At 42.3% G+C, this 23,287-nt stretch overlaps 1 protein-coding gene across 1 annotated transcript in view; it reads left to right on the forward strand.

Moving 5' to 3' along the window:
* The window catches only part of ST6GALNAC5 (ST6 N-acetylgalactosaminide alpha-2,6-sialyltransferase 5), a 93,303-nt gene that overhangs the window by 54,389 nt on the left and 15,627 nt on the right, over positions 1-23,287 (forward strand). Inside the window, exon 3 of the mRNA XM_045026200.1 lies at positions 18,946-19,355. Coding sequence (XP_044882135.1) covers positions 18,946-19,355 — 410 coding nt within the window. The remainder of the gene's footprint in view (positions 1-18,945; positions 19,356-23,287) is intronic.

The following is a 23,287-nucleotide window of genomic DNA, read 5'->3' on the forward strand; positions in this document are numbered from 1 at the left end:
CTATCAGTCATGTGTGCCTCATTCCTTTACATGTTGTATGTTGTAACAAATCTTAGCCTTTGCCAGCACAAAGAACAGTGAAGGTCTTTTAGACTTAATAAGATAAGCCCTGCTTAGTACTAACTTCAGTATGCTAAACTGGATCAGAACTCTATCTTGTAAGCGAACAGCACCTGAGATAATCCAAAGAAAACAGGTTTATTTGTCTGATGTGTTGATAACAGATTAAAGTAGATGATATAGCTTTGGACCCACAGACAGAAAGTGTCATTCTGGACAATTATGCCATTCCTGCCTCAACTCATTGTTTTTAAATTGTCAGGAAATATTGTTCCATTGAGTTCCAAGCGAAAGTGCTTGCTGGCTGATTGTCCTTTGATTCCTGCACTTGGCAGATGTGTGTAACAGCCACTACATGCCAGAATGTATTTCCATGGCTGCTGCTGTAATTCGCATAACACTTTGAAGTGAATGTTCCTTAAGAAAGGAAATCTGTATGACAGAGGCAGAACTTGTAAACTATATGTTCAAGTTCAATGCATATTTTTTCATGTAGAATCAGCCTCCTTTTGGAACTGTGCACCAAAGGGAGATTGTTATATTCATGAACTGCAAATAAGGAATGTGAAAGAAGTTGGATGGATAGCCATCCTGCACTGTTTAAGTAAAAATGCTGAATTACACACGAGTTATATGCACTATAAAAACTTGAATATGGGAATTAGATACATATTTACTATGTACAGGTGAACATAGCAGGAATCTGGTTCTGTGTATTTTAGTTTAAATACTAAAATAGCTTTTCCTTACATATTTTAAGTGGTACCCCTTTACCCTAGATGCGGATCTGGTCCTCTGTTATTAACAATTCATTACAACACTTATCACAGCTGAGTTATATACTACAGGACTACCAATGCTAACCCATGCCTATTTAAAATAAATACAAAAACAAAAATATGCAGCCCTCTTTGCTAACCTTCCTCTGATTATCCAGTGCAATGTGTCTATACAGCATAATCTATACATCTGTCTCTAAGAGCACTAAACTCTTTCCCCATGTTGTGTTCAGGGCTGATCACACTGCTGATGTACTTATTATTTAATAAACTATAGTTACTGTGACGTTGTGCAGTCTATATGGTTTTATAAAAATTTAATAATAAGTGAATATAATATAACTGGAATATGCTTCATGCAAAAGGTCTCTTGTAAGCCAGGGGTCCCCAACCTTTTCAGGACCAGGGACCGGTCGGGAGCGCTCGTCCCGCGGCTCAGCTGGACCGCCCGCAGGCGTGCCTGCGGGAGGTCCACCGGCTCCGGTTGAGCTGCCGCAGGCATGACTGCGGACGGTTCGCTGGTCGCGCGGCTCAGCTGGACCGCCCGCAGGCACGCCTGCGGCAGCTCAACCGGAGCCGGTGGACCTCCCGCAGGCGTGCCTGCGGGCGGTCCAGCTGAGCCGCGGACCAGCGAACCGTCCACAGTCATGCCTGCGGGAGGTCCACCGGAGCCCCGGGAGCAGCGGACCTCCCGCAGGCATGACTGCGGAGGGAGCGCTCGTCCCGCGGCTCGGGTAGACCTCCCGCAGGCACGCCTGCGGGAGGTCCACTGGGTCGGTTCGCGGCCCAGTTTCTAAGAGGCCGCGGCCCGGTACCGGGCCGTGGACCAGGGGTTGGGGACCCCTGAGTTACCACACAATATTTGGGATACCACTGTATCCTTGATACCCAGAGTAGGAACTAGCTGTGTTACTTCTTTCTAATGAGGTTATCCATCCATCCATAAGATGAAATCCATGTGTTCTATTACTTAGAAGTTGCATTGACCTCTAGATTTTCATGCTTGGGTGTTTTACTTTCTCAAGTCATGTACAATTACATTGTTTTTTGTATATTTTAAGCCTCTATGTCATCAAGTCATATAAGCGAAAGAACAAATAACTCTGTGGTGATTGTCCATTTTTGTCATGACATTAGGATTTTGTCTTGAGATCACTGTGCAAAATGTCTGATACTCATATCTTAACTAATTATTCAATCAAGGATTTGGCAGGTCAGTCAAAGGGAAACCATGTACAATGGACTGAAATCGATCACACTTCATTTCACATCAACTGTCAGGCCAAATGGTGTCTGGAATGGTAAGTTAGGATCATTGCCAGTCACCTCCCTTCTTTTTGTTGAGACCCCCCAAGACTAATCAGTGAAAGCAAGTGTCCTTTGATATTAGTGAATGAAGCAATACAGAATTATTGCAGTCTTTAAGGGAAAGAGGACGATTGTCCATTCCATAATTGCTGCTGCATAGTCCCCAAATTGCCTAACCTTGTCAGATTGTCCCCACATGAAGGCTTGATTTCAGATATGGTGATCGTTATGCATCGTTTACTGTCACATAGACTACAAGCTCATCTGGAAGATGACAGGATTTTGCCCTCAGAGCTCTTTAATATGTTAGGCTGTTCACCTTGATTCCTTTTGGATAGGCTTGTGACACTCGCAACTTTGCTGATGTACTAGCAATTAATAGGTGTTCATGATAGATTTATTACAATCTTTCAAAGAATGATTAAAACAATGTTTCCTATAATGATTCCAGAGATTGCTATGGATAGGAATTACCGTACCAACTCAGGCCAGTGCTCTGTCTAGTTCAGCATCCTGTGTATGGCAGGCACCAGCACCAGATGCATCTGAGGAAGGTGCAAGAAATCCTGAAATAGGCAGTTAAGGAATAATCTACCCCCTTAGATCAACTTACCTCCCGTCCTCACGGTGCGGGATCGACGGCTGCGGCTCCCCGTCGACTCCGCTTCCGCCTCTTGCCCTGGTGGAGTTCCGGAGTCGACGGCAGAGCATTCGGGGATCGCTCCCCGCTGATCCGGCGGGTAGTGTGGACGTACCCTTACTAATGTTACTTCCTAACTCCCATCAGCTACAGGTTGGTTTATGCCCTGAAGCATGGCTGTTTATGCATGAGGAGTAACTTTCTCTGATGCATTTATTTCTGACATGTGAGAAAGGTCATTTATTATTTAGAAAAGTTTTGGTATTGTTTCTCTGATTACACTGGCCATTTGGTCCATTGCTCTGGGAATAGTGAACACTTCAAAAATATCCATTGGTGGCTAAAATACACATTATTGGGTGGTTTTGCATTAACAAACTTCTATGATGTACACTACTATTTCAGTGCCTTTTGAAAATATATCAACCTGCTATTGTTTTGCCAGACATCCAGTGCTTAATTCAGGATTCTGTTTAAACAAACCTGATTTCCAAACATTTAAAAAAAATAAAAAACCAGCATGCAAACCAAATGCATGTTGCACTAAAATTAGCTGCTTCAGCCACTTGTTCAATGTTTTTTAATTGGATGAAAACAGTGTACCCATTGTAATCTCTTTCCCCTCCTTCCCCCCTCCCTCATGCGTTCAGCGTAGTTAGCTTAGAAAAGGTAGATAAGTCTTCTGTTCCAAAATGACATGTAATAATTTAAAATGAAATGTAAGATAAACCTACTGGCACAGTACTTATGCCAGTCTCTGGAATACAACTTAATTGCTTTTAATTATGCTAGAGGAAGTCATCTGACTTGTTTTTCTAGGAACACCTACATTTTTCTTATTCTAGATCTTCTGGGAGACAGAAGAGATATGGCAGCAGTGACAAGTTCTGTCTAAATAACATCCCTAACATTAAACACTAGGCTCTGAGCAGAGTTTGGCTGGCGGCATGTTTGAATGTGGAGTTCAAATATTGATTGGGGAGTGTGGGGAGAGACTTCCCCTGGCTATTCCTTAGCAATAGGAAAGTATCCTAGAAATATGCACCACTCTTTCTAACCATGGCCTATATGCACACCCCTTAGAAATAGCCAACAGACCACAGGGAAACGACAAGCTCCCAGTAAGGACTGTAGATGTCTCTCAGCACCAGGTAGTCAGTGGAATTGGTGCAGTAGTAAGCAGGAGCCATTCCTGTTCCTGCAGTATGAGGGATGAAGTGATTTTAAAAGCCTGCACAGGATCTCAAATGTCAGATCTTTCTTCAATGAAAGTAAGTCAATTTGTACCAGTTGAGGACCTGGCCTCTCATTTTTAAGTTCTTGGCTGAAAGATCCACATAAAGTAAGCTCTATGCGTCTCACTTTGTCTCCCTCAGAAGAATGAAAGTCTGCACTAGCCCTGCTTGGGTTTAAAGTTGTCTAGGGTTCTAGAGTCTAGGTTTGTCAAAGCTCCTGTTTAGATGACTAAATCATCCCTTTTATTTGGAGCAATAAAGCTGGAAAGATGACCTACGTGCCTGATGCAGGATAGCTACTTTCCGGTATGCCTACTGAACTGAAGAAACTGTTCAATAAAAGTCCATCCATGTGAAACTGGTTCTGGACTGCTGCCAGAATCAGGGAGAGCTACTGTATGGGGATCTGATGAGGAAGTGCTGGTTATATAATTTAAAGCTTTCTGATGACAGATTTAAGTTAGACATCCAGCTTTTCCCATTTAAAAAAAAATAAACCAAACTGCCTCTTAAATGGCAACCAAAACAAGAAGGGGTTAAAGATTTCCCCTCCCCCCCCCCAGACATTTGTAATGTAGAACATCTTTCTCATTGTGAAAAATTCTCCAACTCATTCTGCTTTCTTCCCCTTGTCCTCTCCTAGCTCACAGGTTTTACACCAAATTCTAGGAGTGAAATTTGGAATTATTTAAATAAAAACTTAAGCTGTAATGTCACTCTTCCCTTCAAACACACTGCACAGGGGGTATTTGAGGGCAGAATAGAATCCTGAAGCATTTCCAACTTTTACAGAGGGGGAATTGGCTGGCTTGAATGGGTTTATGAAGAAAAATACCAAACTCTTCAAGCACCTTGTCTAGAAACCCTTGGAATAACCTCTGTTTTCCTGAGACTTCAGCAATAACAATTTGCATGGTTAAGACACTGCATTTATGGCTTTATTGCATTTCAGTGCAAGTGTTCAAGCTAAAGAACAAAAGTAAAGCAGTTTGATGTAATAGGGATGTCTATTTGCACTCCTTCTAAGATAAACATTAGGCAATAACCATTTCTTTAGAGCCTATATATTGTTCATGTGATTCTCTCTCTCTCTTGTATAACAGCTCGTGTTCATCAACATGATACATTTCTCCCTGATTTTCCAGTTCTGTCTTTCATTGCGGATATCCTTTTCTCTTCTTTGATTGCTTTTTCTTTTTAGACCATTACTCTAGTTGATAGCTTCAGGTTATCATTGTATCCTATCTCCCTCTCCAATAAGCCTATGATTGATACTAATCTTCCTCCTGGGACACATTTATAGGATACAGGATGGAAACTATTCTCTAAATCTTAGCTTTATATGCGGACAATTTACAAGGGTGCACCTTATATTCACTTCAGGTGGCTTAGGGGAAAGCATCCACACCTTGTAATCATACTTCCTAATAAGAACAGAAATTTGTTTCATATACTATTTCACTCAGGATCATGTGCTGTGCTGGCTTATATTTTAAGTGACTAGTAAGGGCCACTTTTGTACAGCTGGTCAATTCCCAGGAACCAAACTCATGCATTTTTCTCTCCAGTGAGAGGAGCCATATTTTAATTATTCTAACGCAAGCTTTAACTAGCAGGCAGTCCCTTGAAAAAAGTTAATGTGGCGGAAAACGCTTTGCACAAGCAAAGGACTCATCATTGACTAAAGTGCTTAACAGTACTTTCTATAAGAAAATGATCCCATTGAAAGCTATATGGAGTGCATATGGTTTTATTTTCTCTTGATGTAGGCTCATGTTTTGAAATTGAATTATATTTGTGTAAAGACCATTCAGAACTAGCTCGGGTCTGCCCATCACTGTGACATTAGGCTGATAGAGACTTTGAGAAATCAACTCAGTATTAAAAACGAAGAGAATAGTCACTGCTGTGGGTGAGTTTATTCACTACATTTTTATTTTCACTGCTTGTCATATTTATCATTAGAAAAATGAAGACAGAGTCCAGCTATGTAATGAACTCATAGATTACTCAATGGAAATTGAAGATGCCTGTGTTTCTTTAACATTTGCATGTTTAAGCTATGCAGCACAAGAAACAAAGACAAATAATAAGCAGTTGGTTTGTTTTAGCTTTTATCTTTATAAACAGACCCGTGTATCTTTAAAAATAGGCCTGCCAGACCTTTTTTGAATTGCAAAGTTTTGCTGCAAATACATTTTGTTTGGCTGTGCATAAGGATTAACACTATCAAGAGAAGTGGCATCTCCTAACCTTTGTCTCTTTGCTCAATGTCTGTCATTGGGTCTCTGTTTTGGTGTCAATCACTGCTCACCGTTTACTGGATAAACAATACAGCTTTTTATGGCAGATTTTCTGAGGTTCCAAAATCTAGTTCAACAAAAAATAAAATTATATTTGCTCTTCTCTGCTTTTACACAGTGGACCTCACAATACTTATAGGCGTAGTAGTTACAGAATGAAAGTTCAAGGGATAGTCTGAGTTAGTGTGCACAGCCTATAAATTAAGCTATATCCCCTCCCTGGAATTAACATCCTCACAGAGAGTTGTGCAAAGCATAACAACTGTGTTGTCAAAGCGAAGCCATGTACCAGTGTGAAACAACCTCATATTGCTGAGATCAGAACTCACAACCGGAAAGCAATTCCGTCATATACCTAAGATTGGAGAGAGATGGGCATATATCTCAAAAGGTTGAACTTGGACCTGGATCTAGACTTCCACAGAAATTTGTAAGTGTTCCAATCTGGAGTTTGGGTTGCAGCTTGTTATATGAAAAAAGGTTGGGTAAAAAATTCAAATCAGGATCTGAACTTTCTCACCACTCAGAGCTGCTTAGATCTGGTGCATGTTTTAACAAATATTCAGGTGGATGGAGGCTGAGAATTTTAAGGCAGAGTTTCTCTCTCTTTCCCCACCTACTCCCTCTTTCCATGTTATTGAGAGGACTGAAGCAGCATCCTTGTATTGCAAACCCAAATAAACAAATGGAGGTTTCCAGGTTATTCTTGTAAGCATTTTTGGGCACATAATTGGGTATTTTGGAAATAAATTCTAGAGTGGTAGAACAAGTTGAGCAACATGACTTGCTACATTGACTCATAGAGCAGAAGAAAATGAACTTTAGAAAAATAAAGCTTTGAGGGCCAAATTCTGCTGTTACATGACTCAGTGGGAGTTTTATCCATGTAACAGAGCAGAACTTGGCTCTAGAGTTAATTGATTAATCAGCCAGGAAAACGAAGGTCAGAGACATATTTTTAGGCGCAGTCTGAGATTATGTCCTTATACAATCATTGAACAGCGAATAATGACAGAGGTTATTTTAGACCTAACAGCTGAGAGTAAAGCAGGCATAATAAACTACACTGAACTTGGAGAGAACTTAGGAGCTACTGTCATCAAGCGTGAAATGCTGATGAGGTTCTGTGGAAAGGGCAGTGATTAAAAAATACTGCACATTAGACAAGTAGACATTGAAGTAATGTGCAGTGAGTTATAGAAAACTATCTAATATTCAGTAATGCTTAGGATGTTCACAGTGGGAAAAGAGGGAACTAGCTGGGATATATTTTGGAATGCTACAACAAGATTCATGCCAGTAAAATAGAATTTAAAATGGTCTGAAATGGCTAAGAAGGGAGATGAGACCTGAGGAGCAGGAGCTGAGGAGAGCACATCTACAATAGAACAGATTAGAAAATGGTTTTGGTTCCCCTTTTTTCCCTGAAGAAATTTTTTTATTTTTTTTTCACCTGAAAACCAACGGGGCTGGGCATTTTCCAGCACTGTTTTGCCTGAATATATATATATTTGGCAGATAATGGCTGAAAATTTTAGATTGAGAACTTGTCCCAAAACTTTGTGATTTTTGTCCAGCAATTTTCAAGTTGTGTGCTTTCTTTTTTCTGATGAACTAATTCAAAATTTCTAGGAAAGCAGACATTAGCCAACCCCCAGTTGTCTGTTTAAAAAAAATAAAATGTATAAACATTTACAAAAATTGTGGTTCAGCTTCACTAGCCTCCATGCTCAGTGCTAACCCCCCACATCTCCACAGTATATTATGCATGGCCTCTCCAGAGCTCCAGCCTCATGGTTACGCTGGATTACAGTTCCAGCCTTCAGAGACTCCATGACAAAGCAAGGGACACACCAATTTGCAAAGGAATTTCTAAACCAATCATGCTTTACTCAGACAAAGCATGAGAGATGTACATATTTGCAGAAAAATAACAAACATCTGCATGCAAGACCCTGCCTCAGTTTCCTTAGCCGACCCCTCTCCCCATGCCTCCTGTCTAGTCTTGTCTTCTGGTTCTGATCTGCTCTTCCTTGCTAGCAGCTTATTTAACAGCAGTCTCTAAAACCCATGTTTCTTCCTGTATCTCCATTGGGGTTTTTCCATTATCCAAACCTTGTTCTTGTAACAGTGAATTAGAGTCATTAGTATCAATTTTCTTCAGCCAGTCCTCTCCCCTTGGACAAATCAACAAAAGCTCTTGACACCTGTATTTTTTGTTTGAGTATCAGTGATTGGGCTATCTACACCCATTGTCTGCCTTTCTGCAGACATGTAAACCCCCAAGGACTAATCCTTTGCACCAATGTAGTACTCTCATTATGAGAGTAATGAAATAGATGGAAATATCGATATTCATAAAAATAATACGCATATCTCCAACATTCTGTACAGAGGGAGACTGGGAAATTATGATGCCCCAATTTAAAAGGTAGGCATTTTTTGGCTTCTTTTAAATAATCGCTCTTATTTTTTATATTGCTCTTACTTTCCACCTTGATTTGGGTGCTTATGGAGAGCAGGCAGCTGATGTGGTATGGTTCGTAAGCAAAAAAGGTCAATCTTTGGGGTTGAGGATTCGTATGGTTTTCATTCCAGTTCAGATCTGAGCCTCATTTTTTTTTATTTGTTTTAAACAAACACTGCCAGCACTGAGAAATACCACATATGTGGAAATATTGCAGTGCAAAAGGGAATACTGTCTGTCAAGAATTCCAGCTTTGACAATGGGCTTCTAGCAGAGATCACACCGCAGAGTCACTTGAGCAATCTGTTGATATTTTGCCCTTACAATCTCAAATTTTTAGCTGAAGATGATTTGTCGAAAAGGTTTTGGGAAACTTTGCTTAACTTTTCTCTGCCTCGCTAAATGGCCCCAACATGTCAGAAGTTGATATCTATTAGGGATGCTAATGATTCTAAACTGACATACTCCCTCTAGTGAACTCAGTAATAAGCTACTCTTGACTCCAGAATATGTTTCAGTCTTTTTTTACAGGTCACCATTGTCAATATACAGAAATTAATTTTTCCCTGTAGGAAGAAAATGTTCACAGAGCTAGTAGCACTGTGATCTGCACCCAGGCTTAACAAGCAGATTCAAACACCTATGGCTCTTCCTATGCCATTGGGTACAGTGACTTACTGAACACTGACCTTAGGTGCTCAGTAAATAACTAGTATTTCCTAGCTAAGTATAATTCCAATCTTAGTTTGTTTGCTTGCCTCCTATGTTGTTGAATGTGAGACCTTATGGATATCAGCGTTATTAGATATTTTGATTTTTATCACAAGGTAACTAATTACGTATAAAAGTCAAAAACTTTGAAACTTTACCCAGGACTCCAGGCTCAAGGCAGAACCCTCTTAATTTAGGCACCCTCACCCTTTCCCAGTTCCTAGGGGTCCAGGTGAAAAGCACCTAACTTTACTCCTCCGTGGGCTCCGGGCTCTACTCTGTGGGCTCCGGCCAAACACCCTTTCCCTGTGGACTCTGGGCTTAATCTTTTGAGGGTTTACGGGGTCTTTTACCAGTGAAAGAGCCTTACCCGGTAATATACTACATAACCTCTATTTATTAACAATCACCAAAAACAGACTACACACGCTACACATACAGTGCTCACCACCTCCCATAAGACAGATGAACTTTTTTTGATGGCCAATCCGGATCAGGTCCATCTGGGGGACTCCAGTTTCTGCACGGTGTCATTGGCAGAGTGTTGAGGTCTGGCAGCTTTGATCTTTGGGGCTGTGTCTTGGAGTCGGTACCCAAAGAAGTTCCTGTTGGACCCCAGTTTATATAGTGATATTTGAGTCCTTTTTAGCTATACCTTAACCAATCAGTATTCTAAAATTTTACTAACCAATCCTAACATAGTGTAACAAAATTCTCTAACCAATCCTATCCCACCACCTTCATTAATTTACACCTAGAAAAATTAATTGTATAGCAGACAGAAACAATTAAAGAACCAGACAGAGATCATACAGATAAACAATAGGGAAGTGGGGACCATACTGACAAAACAATAAAGAAATGAGGATTTCACAACTACAACTATTGATAAGTGGTTTCTGGACAGACAGGATGCTATCAAACTAAGTTTTCTTTAACCATCTTTAGATCTGTTTCTTTATCTGGTATGACTGATCTGTGAGTCATACATAGTCTTAAAATGTCCTGTATGATGTTTGTTTGTGTTGTGGAAGTGCTCAAATGCCCCAACCACATTGTGCTGGGTCTGCATATGCACATCGGAAGCCATGAAACACGACTGAAACAGCCTACTTTCTAAGAAGACAGTTGAGGGAGAGGGATACAATTAAATATATACATTTTTAATTATGCATTATATATATTCTTTCAAAATAATGAATAAAAATCTTTTGTCTATCCCAACTGTCTGCCCTTTTTTGTGGGCTTCTCAGAAGTGAGTCTTGAGATTAGGGTAATGGCCCTCCTAAAAAAAAAAAATCCATATGTCAGGGTTTGCTTAGGTTTTTAGGATCTTCCATTTATAACAACGATAATTACCTTAACAGAGAGCATTGCATGGAATTAATGACAGCCTAGGTTTAATGGCCCTTGGTTATGTCTCAGGCCATCAGCTTTTCCCATCTGGCCATCCATCCCGTGGAAATGCCCTGCACCTCCACTATTATTGCTTAGGTAGATGACAGTTCTGCTGCAACCAATGCCTTATTTCTTCCAATGAGAGAATTTTACAGCTAATACTTTCTTTCTTCTCACTTTAGTTATCTGCAGTATTACCAAGACACTTTTCACAACTGGTACCCCAAATGATGAGGCTGTTGGCTGTAGATTTGCCTAGGACTACACCTTCAGGGTCCAAGACCCAGCTCCTCAAAGGTATTTAGGCACCTATCTGCTTCTTTAGGCACCCGAGTTCACCATTTAGGCACCAGTGCCACCTAATCCTGTAGGTGCCTAATTCCCACCAGCATTTGCAAAGCTGCCTAAGCCTGATGCTACTCCGCAACTAATGAGCAGCTCAAGCCAAAGCCTCAGAGGCCTCAAAGCAGAATTCTCTGCAGAATTCTCAATTCTGTAAGGTCTCCAGTGTAGCCACTCTCCTGCTGGCATAATTAAATGACCGCAATGAGGGGCCTTAGCTATGTTGGCAGGAACTTAGTGCTGTTCACACCAGCACTTTTACCAGTGAAATTTATGTCAGTCAGGGGAGTGTTTATTTTTCACACCCCTGACCAACAAGTTTTACCGACAAAAGCGGTAGTGTAGACAAAGCCCTAGACAGGGATCATCTGCCTCTCCAGCAAGGCCTGATCCTATAGGTGTGCTCTGAGCGCTCCTAAGACAGGGTTGCCACCTGGCTGGTTTTGTACTGCCTTGCTCCTTTTAAAAAAACAAAACAGAAAACAAACTTGGGACATGGTAGAGTGCTTTGCAGTTCGCACCCCCGGTAGTCCAAATGGTGGTGTCGTTTTAAGATAAGATACAAAAAAAGATGAAATAATATTAAAAATACATAATCAGGAGTGGCCAAACTTACCGAACCTCTGAGCCACATACAATAATCTTCAGACATTCAAGACCCATAAGAGACACACAACCTGCCCCACGGGGCAGCTCCTACTGGGTTTGTGGCTTCTGTCCTGATGCCCCCTCCTTTCCCCCCACTGGGCTAAAACCCTTAGACCCCGCCTCCCTGAAGAGTAGAAGCTCCTAGTCACATGACCCTGCTGCAGGGCAGAAGCCCTGAGCTCCCCCCTGCCTAGTAGGTGGAGAATGGGTGGGGGAGCGTGCGTGGGGGCCTCCGGGAGCCACACTTTAACTGAAAGAGCCACACATGGCTCATGAGCCACAGTTTGGCCACACCTGACATGTATTGTGGGTGGGTTGTGGTGTTGGGTGGGAGAGGTTGTGTCTGGTGTGTATGTATTTTGTTGGTTTTTTTTGTAACATGGTTCTATATTACTAAAAAAAAATTGTAATTACCTAGTTTAGTAATAATTAATCGGCACTGGGTCCTTTCAGCTGGTTGGGGATGGAAGGCCAGTGGTGACTGCTATTTGTTAGTGGGGGGGCGGAGCCAGTGGCTGGGTTATATTGGGAGGGCGGGGGTGGTGGCCAGTGGCTGGGTTATATTGGAGGTGGGGGGTGGCGGCCAGTGGCTGGATTATATTGGGGTGGGGGGTGGCGGCCAGTGGCTGGGTTATATTGGGGTGGGGGGTGGCGGCCAGTGGTTGGGTTATATTGGGGTGGGGGGTGGCGGCCAGTGGCTGGGTTATATTGGGGTGGGGGTGGCGGCCAGTGGCTGGGTTATATTGGGCGGGGGAGGTGGCCGAGTGTTGTGGGGCAGGGGCAGTTCTGATTAAGAACTGATATGTGTCAGATCCTGCAGCAGTAGGGCCAGATGCAGGCCAGGTGAATGGACAACACAACACCCACACAAGAGTTAGCCAGGGCCCAGGGACATGTAGGGTTAGTGTGAGAGACGCAAGCCGCAGTGTCAGGGCAGGAAACCAGCGCAGAGGGGTGCCAGTGAGAGACGTTAACTGAGCTTGGCCTGGAAGCCTGCAAGCATCAATTTGCTTGGAATACTGACTGGACTGGAGAGGCACTAGGCCCGTAGAGCCTTGTCTCTCGACTGTCCCGCCCCAGGAACCCAAACAATTACCACTGTCGCTCACTTTGAATTGTAACTGTTAAGCTTCTGTACTTAGCGTATCTGCAACCTTTGCCTTTCTTGCCAACTGTAGTAAAATACCCTTTCACTTAGCCATGAGTCTGAGTGGTTATTTGAGCCCACTAGGGCTAGCGCCTACAAGGCCGACCTGCTAAAGCGCTTTCAGTGCTCGCCTCCAAGTCATGGTACTGCTGGCACGCTCCTGGCACCGTAGGGGTTTGGTGTACTCCAGCACTAAGCAGCTATAATAATTAGAGAGCTGTCGAACATGAGCAGGGCCTGGAGAGAAAGAGCGATGGTTTCAACTGCTAGGGCACAGGCTACTTAAGCAGTTGACCTGGCTTCGGTGCCTGCCTTCAGGAGAGTGTTCACTGCTGAGGTTTCCAATTAGAGAGAGGCACTTATCTCAGGCACAAGGAGGGAGACCAGGTCAGCTGCTTAGGCACCTACGCCCCTCTCCCTGTGACTCGTCTTGGTGTTTCACTCCTGGTTAGCTTAGGAGTCACCCTATTCACCTTATTGGCTTCTGAAAATCCCTTCCATAGGCACCTAACTCTCACCATGCATTGTATGGGGAGCCCGAGTGCTTTGCTGGGCTCTGAGGATTCCACTGGGCAGGAGACCACCTAGGAATTAAACATCATAACACCGAATGGAGCAATGCCTCAGTACCTTGGAGGTTCTGGGCCCCAGTCTATAGCTGTAGTTTTGAGAGTAAATGAAACTCCCAGTAAAGTCAACGGGAGTCGCTTGCAAGGAGCAGCTGCAAAAAATCAGGTTCCAAGTATTGCTCAGGAAGTAAGTGAGAAATCACTGACACGTTTTTCACAAAGGAAATAGTTGGGTGGGAGCAGGAGTGAGAGGGCATGTTAACAGATATGTCAATATTCATGAAAATATCTGTTTTGTTTTTTGTTTTTGTTTTTGTGTTTGTTTTTTTTTAAAAGGTTTTCATGGTTCCAATGATGGTTGTCCTTGTTTCCTTGCAATTGATGGGTTCTTTGGCAGGCTTTCTAAAGAAACAAATAAGTTGTAGCTCAGTAGGCAAGAAACCAGCAGAAATTGTTTTAGGTGAAAATGCCTTGCTATGTGGATATTTAAAAGTATGTGAGTTAACATTGGTGCTGACTACATTTCCTTTAACCTCATTAGCAGTTCATCTTGCTTTCGCATGCATGACGCTGGAGCAACTAGTTCACCTTAGTGCCTTCTGGTACGTAATTCATCAAAGTGGCAGATGAGTGCTTGAAGGAAAATGCATGTAAATACTCATTAGGAACCTGACTCACAAAGGCATGAATATTTCTACCCATATCATTAGGTCCCTCAGGATTATAGTAATGCATGTGTGTGAATGAAAATGGACTTAGCTCTGTGTGAAAAATGAGACTGTAACACCCATTGGAAATACCACTACACAAATTGTTTAATTTTTTTAGTAATTCCGTTGAAAAGATTGTTTTGTTTTTTTGTTAAGTTTATCTTAATAAAAAAAAATCATTCTTCAGTGGCTGTTTCCACATACAAATCTTCATTAAGATGAAGCTGAGATTGCAGTCAGTTATGTGGTTTCAGTGGATATTACCTTCCAAGAATGGAAGAGGAAATAAGTGAATAAATAAACCCTCAATTGTTAGAAACCTAGGATGTCTCAAACTATCCTGAGGGCTTGTCTACATTACCCACTGGATCGACGGGCAGTGATCGATCCAGCGGGGGTCGATTTATCGTGGCTAGTCCAGACATGATAAATCGACCATTGAGCATTTGCCCCTCGACTCCGGTACTCCACCAGGGCGAGAGGCACAGGCAGAGTTGACGGAAGAGCGTCAGCTGTCAACTTACTGCAATGAAGACACCACGGTAAATAGTACATCGACTTCAGCTACGTTATTAATTGTGTAAGTTGTGTAACTTAGATTGATCGTCCCCGCCAGTGTAGACCAGGCCTAACTCTGCTCCATATTGATGCCAGCCTCCGTCTTCCTTCCTAGCCTGTACCATGTCAAAGATGTGCACCACAGAACATCGCTTTTATAATGTTTTTTATATGTACATGTCTCTGAATTAAGTGTAATAATAATGTCACCACACTAACTTCTGCTCTTTTTGTGCAAGTACGTTAATAGGAATATGAGATTTGTGTATGGAGACGTGTGTAGTGACATGGATAATTGGCTGCCACAGGGCCAAATTTCATAGGTGCTGAGCACTCCTGTGAGGCACTGAGGCCTAGATCCTCAAACGTATTTAGGCGAGTTGGCTGCCTAAACACCTTTCAGTGTCTGGGCCTGAATTCCCTTAGTGGTTTGCAGGATCAGGCCCTTACTTCAGGCCCTTTAGCATGTTATGTCAGAATTTGTAAATAATAATACAAGTGTCTGTGTGTGTGTGTTTATGCACATTGTAGGTGTCCATAAAAGGAAGCTGTGAATTAGCCCAGCCACCTTTACTTACATTGGTAGTATGTTGCTTCACAAATACAGTATATTCCTAATTATCCAAATAGCGTGGGGGAGATGGACATGGATTTTATTCGGATAATCAGAGGGCAGGATAATGGAGAGGCAGGAGCCATTCAGCAGCAGGATTTCCTCCCCTGCCTCTGGGAGCTTGATGTTGTCCTCCTCCTAGTAATGCCTCTCAGGGGTCTCTGCTCTGTTATCCAAGTTTCCACATTATCTGAGTCCCTTTCTTGTCCCCCACCATGGGAGAGCTGCCCTCTGCAGCATGTGTCATTTGCTGAGGGACCAGTAAGGGATTCGGATGATGCAGAGTTTCAAATAATAGGATTTCAGATGAATGGGGATATACTGTAGACCCATTGATATCAATGAGGCTACTTATTGTGAGTAAGGGTGGCAGAATCTGGCTCTGTACAGTTACAATTAAAACAATCTAGCTTTTATGGTCTGTGATCAAAAGTAACTGGCTGGCTATGGTAGACCTAGATAGCTAAGGTTATCTATTAGGGCACTGCTGAGGGTGCAGGTAGTTTGGGTGCCTGGCTTGAGAAGTGCAACTTTGACTTTGCAGTTCCTGGCATTCTAATCTTGGGGCAGTTTGTGCGGATGGTGGTGGGTTATTTTGTTTTTTCACTTTACCGTTTTTGAAAAGCACTATTATGTCAGACCACTGATATGTGCCTGCAACCGTAACTCCATCTTAATAAGGGTTTTGAGGGGGATTTCCTTAGTTTGGTCATTGGACTGGGGAATGGAAGAGGCTAGGTAAGGGGGTGGGGAGCTTTGTCACCCTGGATTCCTGAAGCCTGCAGGAAGGGACTCATTACACCTTCTGTGAATCTTGGGAGGGAAGCCTCTCTCTTGTAGGTCTTATAAGGTGCACAAGAGTATGGGAATCAACTGCTGGGAAAGCCAAGTGGTCTGGTGAGGAATCTCACAAGCATTTATAATCCTTATGATTGTTAGGGTCCTCAAACTTCCTCCCTCACAGGCCTTGAGGTTTGTGGGTCCCTCATGAGCCTTAAGCCCTATGTGGTGACTGTAAGTCAGGGAGCAGGGCTACAGGGAGCTCTGGGGAGAGTGGATTTGTACTCATGGCTTTTAGCGAGGGGGCTGCAAGGAGCAGTGAGGGCAAGGCAGGAGAGCTTAGCACTGCAGAAGGAGGGAAAGGGAGAGTACCTTCTTCCCTGGCTTATGCAACAGATGAATCTCCTGTTGTTTACAGCAATGGGATTCCCTGCTGATGAACCACATGTGGCTTGTTGAAAAAGGCAGTGAAGTGCTAATTCTAATGCTTCCTGCTTGACTTCTCCTCCTGCTCCTGAGTATCCCTCTCCTCACCTGGATCCTGTGCTCCTGGCAGCACCCCCTCCCCCAAACATCCACACCTCACCTAATCCTCATTTCTCCCCAAGGCCCTGTTCTCCCCCTCATTAGCTCCAGCAAGAGACCTGTTGCCTCTCAGGTCTTCATGCTCCTGTGTCCTCTTTCCTGCACTCCACCCCCTAGAACCCTTATGACTTGGGGGCGCAGCCTGCCAGTTGAAGGAGGAGTCCAGGTATGGAAGGTGCGCATGAGCAGCTTGCATGTAAGAGTCATTGTGGGATGCACTAGCATCTTTACTGCCACCTTTCCCTGAGGATCTCCTGTCGTTCATCAGAGAGGAACCACAGAGCATGATCAGAGAACCTCTTGAGGTCCACAAGGTAGGAGATGGATGGGAGTGGAGCTTGAGGGGCAGAGGGAGGAGATCAGTGGGGGCATTTCCCACTTCCTGCAGGAAGGGAGAAGCCCCCATTGAGTCTCCTCAGCCCCAGCTCAGGAAGCTGACCAGGTTCTTTGAGTTCTCCCCCTTGCCTGCACAAACCTGTATGAGATCCTCAGCCCCTCTGTAGGTTTTTTATAAGGACAAAGTCTCATTTCCATTGACAAGCCTTCCAAGTCATGGAGTTACACAGTGTGAGCTCTGTCTGCGTAAGGAAAGGGGCTAGGGACTAGTTTGTTAAACATGGCCAGCTTAGGTCTCAGCATTTGTGTGATGAGCTGTGCACTAAGGTCACCAGAACTGATATTCCTTAGCAGTGTTACTAAAGACAATGTTAATTGCTCTGGTAATTTAAATTGAATCGTCTACATTTTGCTCCGGGGCACTAGATCTCAGCTAAGGGAATCCATGCAAGTCGGTTAACTTGCCTTTTTTGCTATAAAGTGGGAAACAGACAAATATCATTAGAATACGTCTGGACTTGTGCTTAACAGCTCTAGTTTAGGGTCTCATAGTTCAGGAACAAGTTGTCAGACTTGCTTCAGATTTTATAGAAAAAAAAGCTAATTTACATGTTTTGAGAGCAATATACATAAAAGGTGGGGCTGAAATCAGGTTTATAACAGAAACTCAGTTTCTCTCTTAACTGTGATACAACTGCTGTCACTCTGTTAATGATTCAGTGCTTGGTACATCTTCTCATGTACAGGTGTAAAATGTAACATTACATTTAACAAAGTTATTATTTTATTGGCACCACTTACTATAGGAAATTTTGCTATCATAATTCAAAATGTCTTCATTTTCTGAGACATTTCTAATGTCACTGCACTTGTAACAGCACAGGAAATGGAAGGAGACATCTAGGCTACTGCATTCTCCTTAATCGAGGAGAGACCATCTAGATCCGTTCAACAAATCGTGAATGATGCTGCAAGATATCATCATTCCACAGGAGCCTATTTAAGGGCCGCATCATGAAACAGTCCTGTCTTCTTAGTCCAGTATATTATCACTGCACCTTGTTGCATACTGCATATTTGATTATCTTTAGCTTTCCTTTCTTTTTCTTAATTCTCCTGTTAAACAATGGGATAAGATGTATTTACAGATTGATAATGATGGTTTATACATCTTTTAATAACCTGGCTTATTTAACCTGGCTTATTTGTGGTTTTCCTCTCTCTTCCATTGCCTTGTAAACACACATTGTATGGATGTACTCCATCTCCTGTTACTGTGTATCTTTTGAAGATGACTTGAAAGACAATCTAGAAAAAGTGCAAAGCACTAGTTATCAGTGCGATTTTAAAATATGTGTATGCATTAAAGACAAAGAAATTTATTAATAAAGCACTATGATAATCTTGACAGTGATTTTGTTTAAAATGAGTGTAGTTACATGCTGAACCTGTATAGCATTAATGCTGCAGACGACAACCCAAAGGAGACAATTTGCTGACATTTGGCACCAGAGAAACCTGATTAAAATATTATTTCCATTCACCAAAGCAATGTTTTAAGTAACAGAATCTGTTATAACATATAAAAATGTTAACAGAAAACATTTACCTACCCAAGAGGGTGTTTGGAAAGCACTCTGAGATCCTTGTACTAAAAGGTGCAATATATGAGTAAACTAATTAGTAATAATTATTTTATTGCCTAGTGGATGAAAAAGTGATTGCAGTTAATTTTGAAGTGTTTATTTCTTTGCAGCCTTTGAAAATGCACTGCAAGAGTTGTGCACTGGTAACCAGTTCTGGACACCTTTTGGGAAGCAAACAAGGCAACAGAATCGACCAGACTGAGTGTGTAATACGAATGAACGATGCACCCACTCGAGGTTATGGAAAAGATGTTGGAAACAAAACTAGCCTTCGAGTCATTGCACATTCTAGTATCCAGAGAATTCTGCGAAACCGCAATGAACTGTTAAATATGAGTCAAGGTACTGTGTTTATCTTCTGGGGTCCCAGCAGCTATATGAGACGAGATGGAAAAGGTTTGGTTTATAATAATCTGCAATTGATGAATCAGATACTACCTCAATTAAAAGTATATATGGTTTCTCGGCACAAGATGCTTCAATTTGACGACCTCTTCAAACGGGAAACTGGCAAAGACAGGTGAGGAAATTTATGAGGGTACATTTGGGGAAATTTCCATAGCTGCAGAATAATGGCGTTTACACTCATCAGCTTCAGATTAACTCAGACGGAACATCATGCCCGTTAAATGTGCTTGTGGTTGTAATATGATTTTACATGCTAAATAACACTTAGCCTTTGTAACTTAAATCCAAAATGTGTATCAAAATGATTTGTATTGAATATTTGTCCATTAGCGTATAACACTAAAAACAGTGTGTGTTGTATACAATCAAGCAAGGGAATTGCAGAAAGAAACAGCCAGGAGATAGACACGGTGTTTTAAATCTCACATTGGGCTAATAAACCTGAAAGCAGTTTTTTACTGGTTTTGAAAAATCAGAATTGATAGCATTCCCTCCATAAGAAAGTAAAACCTACTATTCTGTGAATTATAATGGCTGCTTATAGAAGGGGAAGAGAGAGAGAGCTCAGTGGTTTGAGCTGTGGCCTGCTAAACCCAAGGTTGTGAGTTCAGTCCTTGAGGGGCTGGTTTGGGGCAAAATTCATACTTGGTCCTGCTAGTGAAGGCAGGGGGCTGGACTCAATGACCTTTTGGGGTCCCTTCCAGTTCTAGGAGATAGGTATATCTCCATATTATTTTTTATATAATTTAAGCATTCTTGAACATTGCTGCTGTAAAGCTTCCTGTAGACCAAATACACATATTTTTCATATATTACTTGCTTTTGAACAGTTCATCTTCCATTTACAGCTGGGAAAAAAAGGAATTTGTTATGATAGTTAGTCTCATAAAGATGTATCTGTAAGTTATAGACTGATCTTCAAATGAGATTTTTAATAAGTGACCTACTGCAGGACTGGAATATTTATATGCATAATGTAGGTAAATGGGCTTTTAAGCCAGGGACTTTCTCAAGAAAAATTCATTTGTTTTTATTTTGATTTTTATGAACTCATTATATTTGTACACATTAAATATGCAGCAGTAAACATGGTATAAGGTCCCCACTTCGATACAAACAAAGAGGTGAGTACACAGTGCAGTAAGTCATTGTGAATCGTTTTCCTCACCTAGCAACTTACTGCAAAGTCCAGCCCATGCAGCAGGTCTTAGTACTAGGCAACCACAGGAGATGTGGGGGATGTGTCCTGTCTTCCAGGCTGCAGGGCAGGGGCAGAGGCAGAGCCACTCCATGGCAGACTATTACACCCTATTGTCTTTTGGTTCTGTTTGTACAGCACCTAGCATGATGAGGGCATGGTCCATGACTGGGGCACCTAGGCATTACCGCAATACAGATAATAAATAATAATGATCGGTAGCTGTCCATGCCCTTTACAAGCCCACATTGTAAAGTAAAGGACCACTGCAACCAAGAGACAATGTATCCTCTGGCCCCAGCCTGTCTTGTGCATTGCTACCTAAGAGTCCCCCAGAGGCTAGACCTCTGCACAGGGCATGCAGTACTGCCCCCTAAATCTTGCCCCTCCTACACTGGCTCCGCTGTCAGGAAATCCTCAGGGGCCCTGGAGGTGTGGACTGGTATTGCCAGTATAAGCATCATGTAACTATGTCTAGGCCTACTTGTTAAAGATCCTTTCACGTTCCCCTTAGAAGTGGTGGCAGGGCCTCTCTTCATTCACTGTAATTGCAGTGGGAAATGACAGCTGGGGGGGAGGGGCCTCTCCCAGCACAGAAAAAACTCTTCCCTCTCCTAGCTTGCTCAGCCAGAGCAGAGAAGAAGGGGAAGCTGACAATCCCCAGGGAATTGTGCATTTAACACTTTTTTGGAGGATGTATGGAATTAGCTGCATCCCCAGTGTACAGGGGAGTGAAACGTTAACAGCAAGTGTAATGAAGCGTCACTCTGGGCTAGATGGGGCATTTCGGCTCAGGCTCTGCCTATCGGGCAGTGCAGTGCTGTATCCTCCCAGTCACAATACCTCCCCTGACCCCTTCTTACTCTAGAGGAAGTAAGATGTAGCCACCCCTTTTTGAGACACAGGATACTTCCTGCCCTGCTGTCTGGCCAGCTCTGCTGGCTACACATGGGGGAGGGTGGAATCCTGCCTCCTCACTTGCAGTGGGGATATCCTGCAGCAGCAGGGATCTGAGCAGGCTCTTTGTGTGCACAGAGTGAGGGCTTTTTATGCCTCTGCAGTCACATCTGCTCAGAGCTCCGTCTTGTCCTGCAGGAGAAGTGAAAACCTCCTGAAGGAATTTTGTCCTTTAATTACCCTATAGCTGAGTATATTGTGAGCCCAGTTCTGGGCACCCTCAGCTCCCAGTGGGAACCAAGGGCACTGGGATCCTTGTAGCATTTGGTGTTACAAACAGGTTCCGTTGGTAATAAGAAAGTGCACACGCCACTGTACAAGAAATGCTCCTTTAGAGGACACCTCTGACCTACTTGAAGGACTAAGAAGATTAAAACAAGAGATGAAAATAAATGAAAAGGCAGCACAAAAGGAGGAGGAAGGAAGATGAAAGGAAACATGGGCAGGAAGGAATTTGTAGGGAAAAAAAGACAATTACAGATCTGTGGGTGCAGGAACAGAACATTGTGTTAACCCAGAATGTTCTCTACTCAGTGTACTTTTTTTTTCTATTGAGTACTACTGAGTTATGGACTGCAAAAAAACAAAGGGAGAGAAATCTGATTGCAAGGAAGCAATAATCAAGCCATCCATTTCTGTCTTTAGTATTATGAGAAAAAGGATAATTGGATGTATTGTGCTTTATAAAAAAAGGACTGATTTTTAAAACTGAAGGAGAACCTTCAGAAAATGTCACCAATGAAATAGTATGGCAAATGACAGAGGCCGCAGAGCAATATACTTTGATATTACAAAGTAACTGTACTTGAAAATAACTTTGTAATTGAATAAGGGTACATTAAGAAAATATGATTCAGAACCAATATTACAGTAATTAGATAAAGGAAGCGTAAATGAAATAACTTCAGGAAGAGTATTTCCATAGAGATTATAAATGAGATTTTGGTGGAGCAGAAAGGCCTTTAATTGTAATTTAGTGTGCACTACAGAATTATCAGCACAGTGTGTTAGTTCATCATATAAAAGAATATCTGATAATTCCCCCTAATAAGCACATGACAGCTCTTCGTATTCTTTCATTACAGCTGATTAGAAGTAAAAACTGTAGATATTCTTTTGTTGGACTCTTGTTAAAATCTTTTATGAAAAGGCAAGACAATGTAACCCCGTTTCTATACTGTAATACTGCAGAGGTGGCATTTAGAGAGATGGAAGCATTAACAGTGGTACTTGAACAGGTTTTCAGATTTAAATTCTTTATGCTCATTGATTGTCTTTTATTTAAAGTTTGTTTAAATTCCTTTATATTTCCTATTTATTGAACCGTTAGAGTAACTAACATAATAATTGTCTAACCTAAAAGGGGCAGACCCTTCTGACAAATGCCCTGGGTTTTCTGAGCTGTGCAAACCCTAGCTGTTGGGGGAACCTTCTCTGTTGAAAACAATCTATTCCCCTCAAATCCCTCACTTCTGTGCCATGTAAACAAATTCTCCTCCTTGAGTCCTTATCCCTTCCCCCTCCATCTCTGAGCTGGAAAATTATTATTTGCATTGCAATAGTGCCTACAGGCCGCAACTGAGATTAGGGCCCCATTGTGCTAGATGCTGCCTATACACATAGTGAGAAACTACTCCCTGCCCCAAAGAGCTTACACTGTAAATAGACATGGCAGAACATAGGGTAGGAGAAAGGAGGTATTACTATCCCCATTTTACAGATGAGGACCCAAGGCACAGAGAAATAAAAGGTCAGATTGAAGAACAGTTCCTCACATGAGCAGTCCCATTGATTTTTGCACCAGTAAACTTTAATGTAAATTGGCCTACCAATATGAGTAAGGGGCTTGGAATCTTGCCTTAAGTGACTTGCCCAATGAGACACAAGAA

Source organism: Mauremys mutica, chromosome 8, assembly GCF_020497125.1.
Source record: "Mauremys mutica isolate MM-2020 ecotype Southern chromosome 8, ASM2049712v1, whole genome shotgun sequence".
Classification (NCBI taxonomy): domain Eukaryota; kingdom Metazoa; phylum Chordata; order Testudines; family Geoemydidae; genus Mauremys; species Mauremys mutica.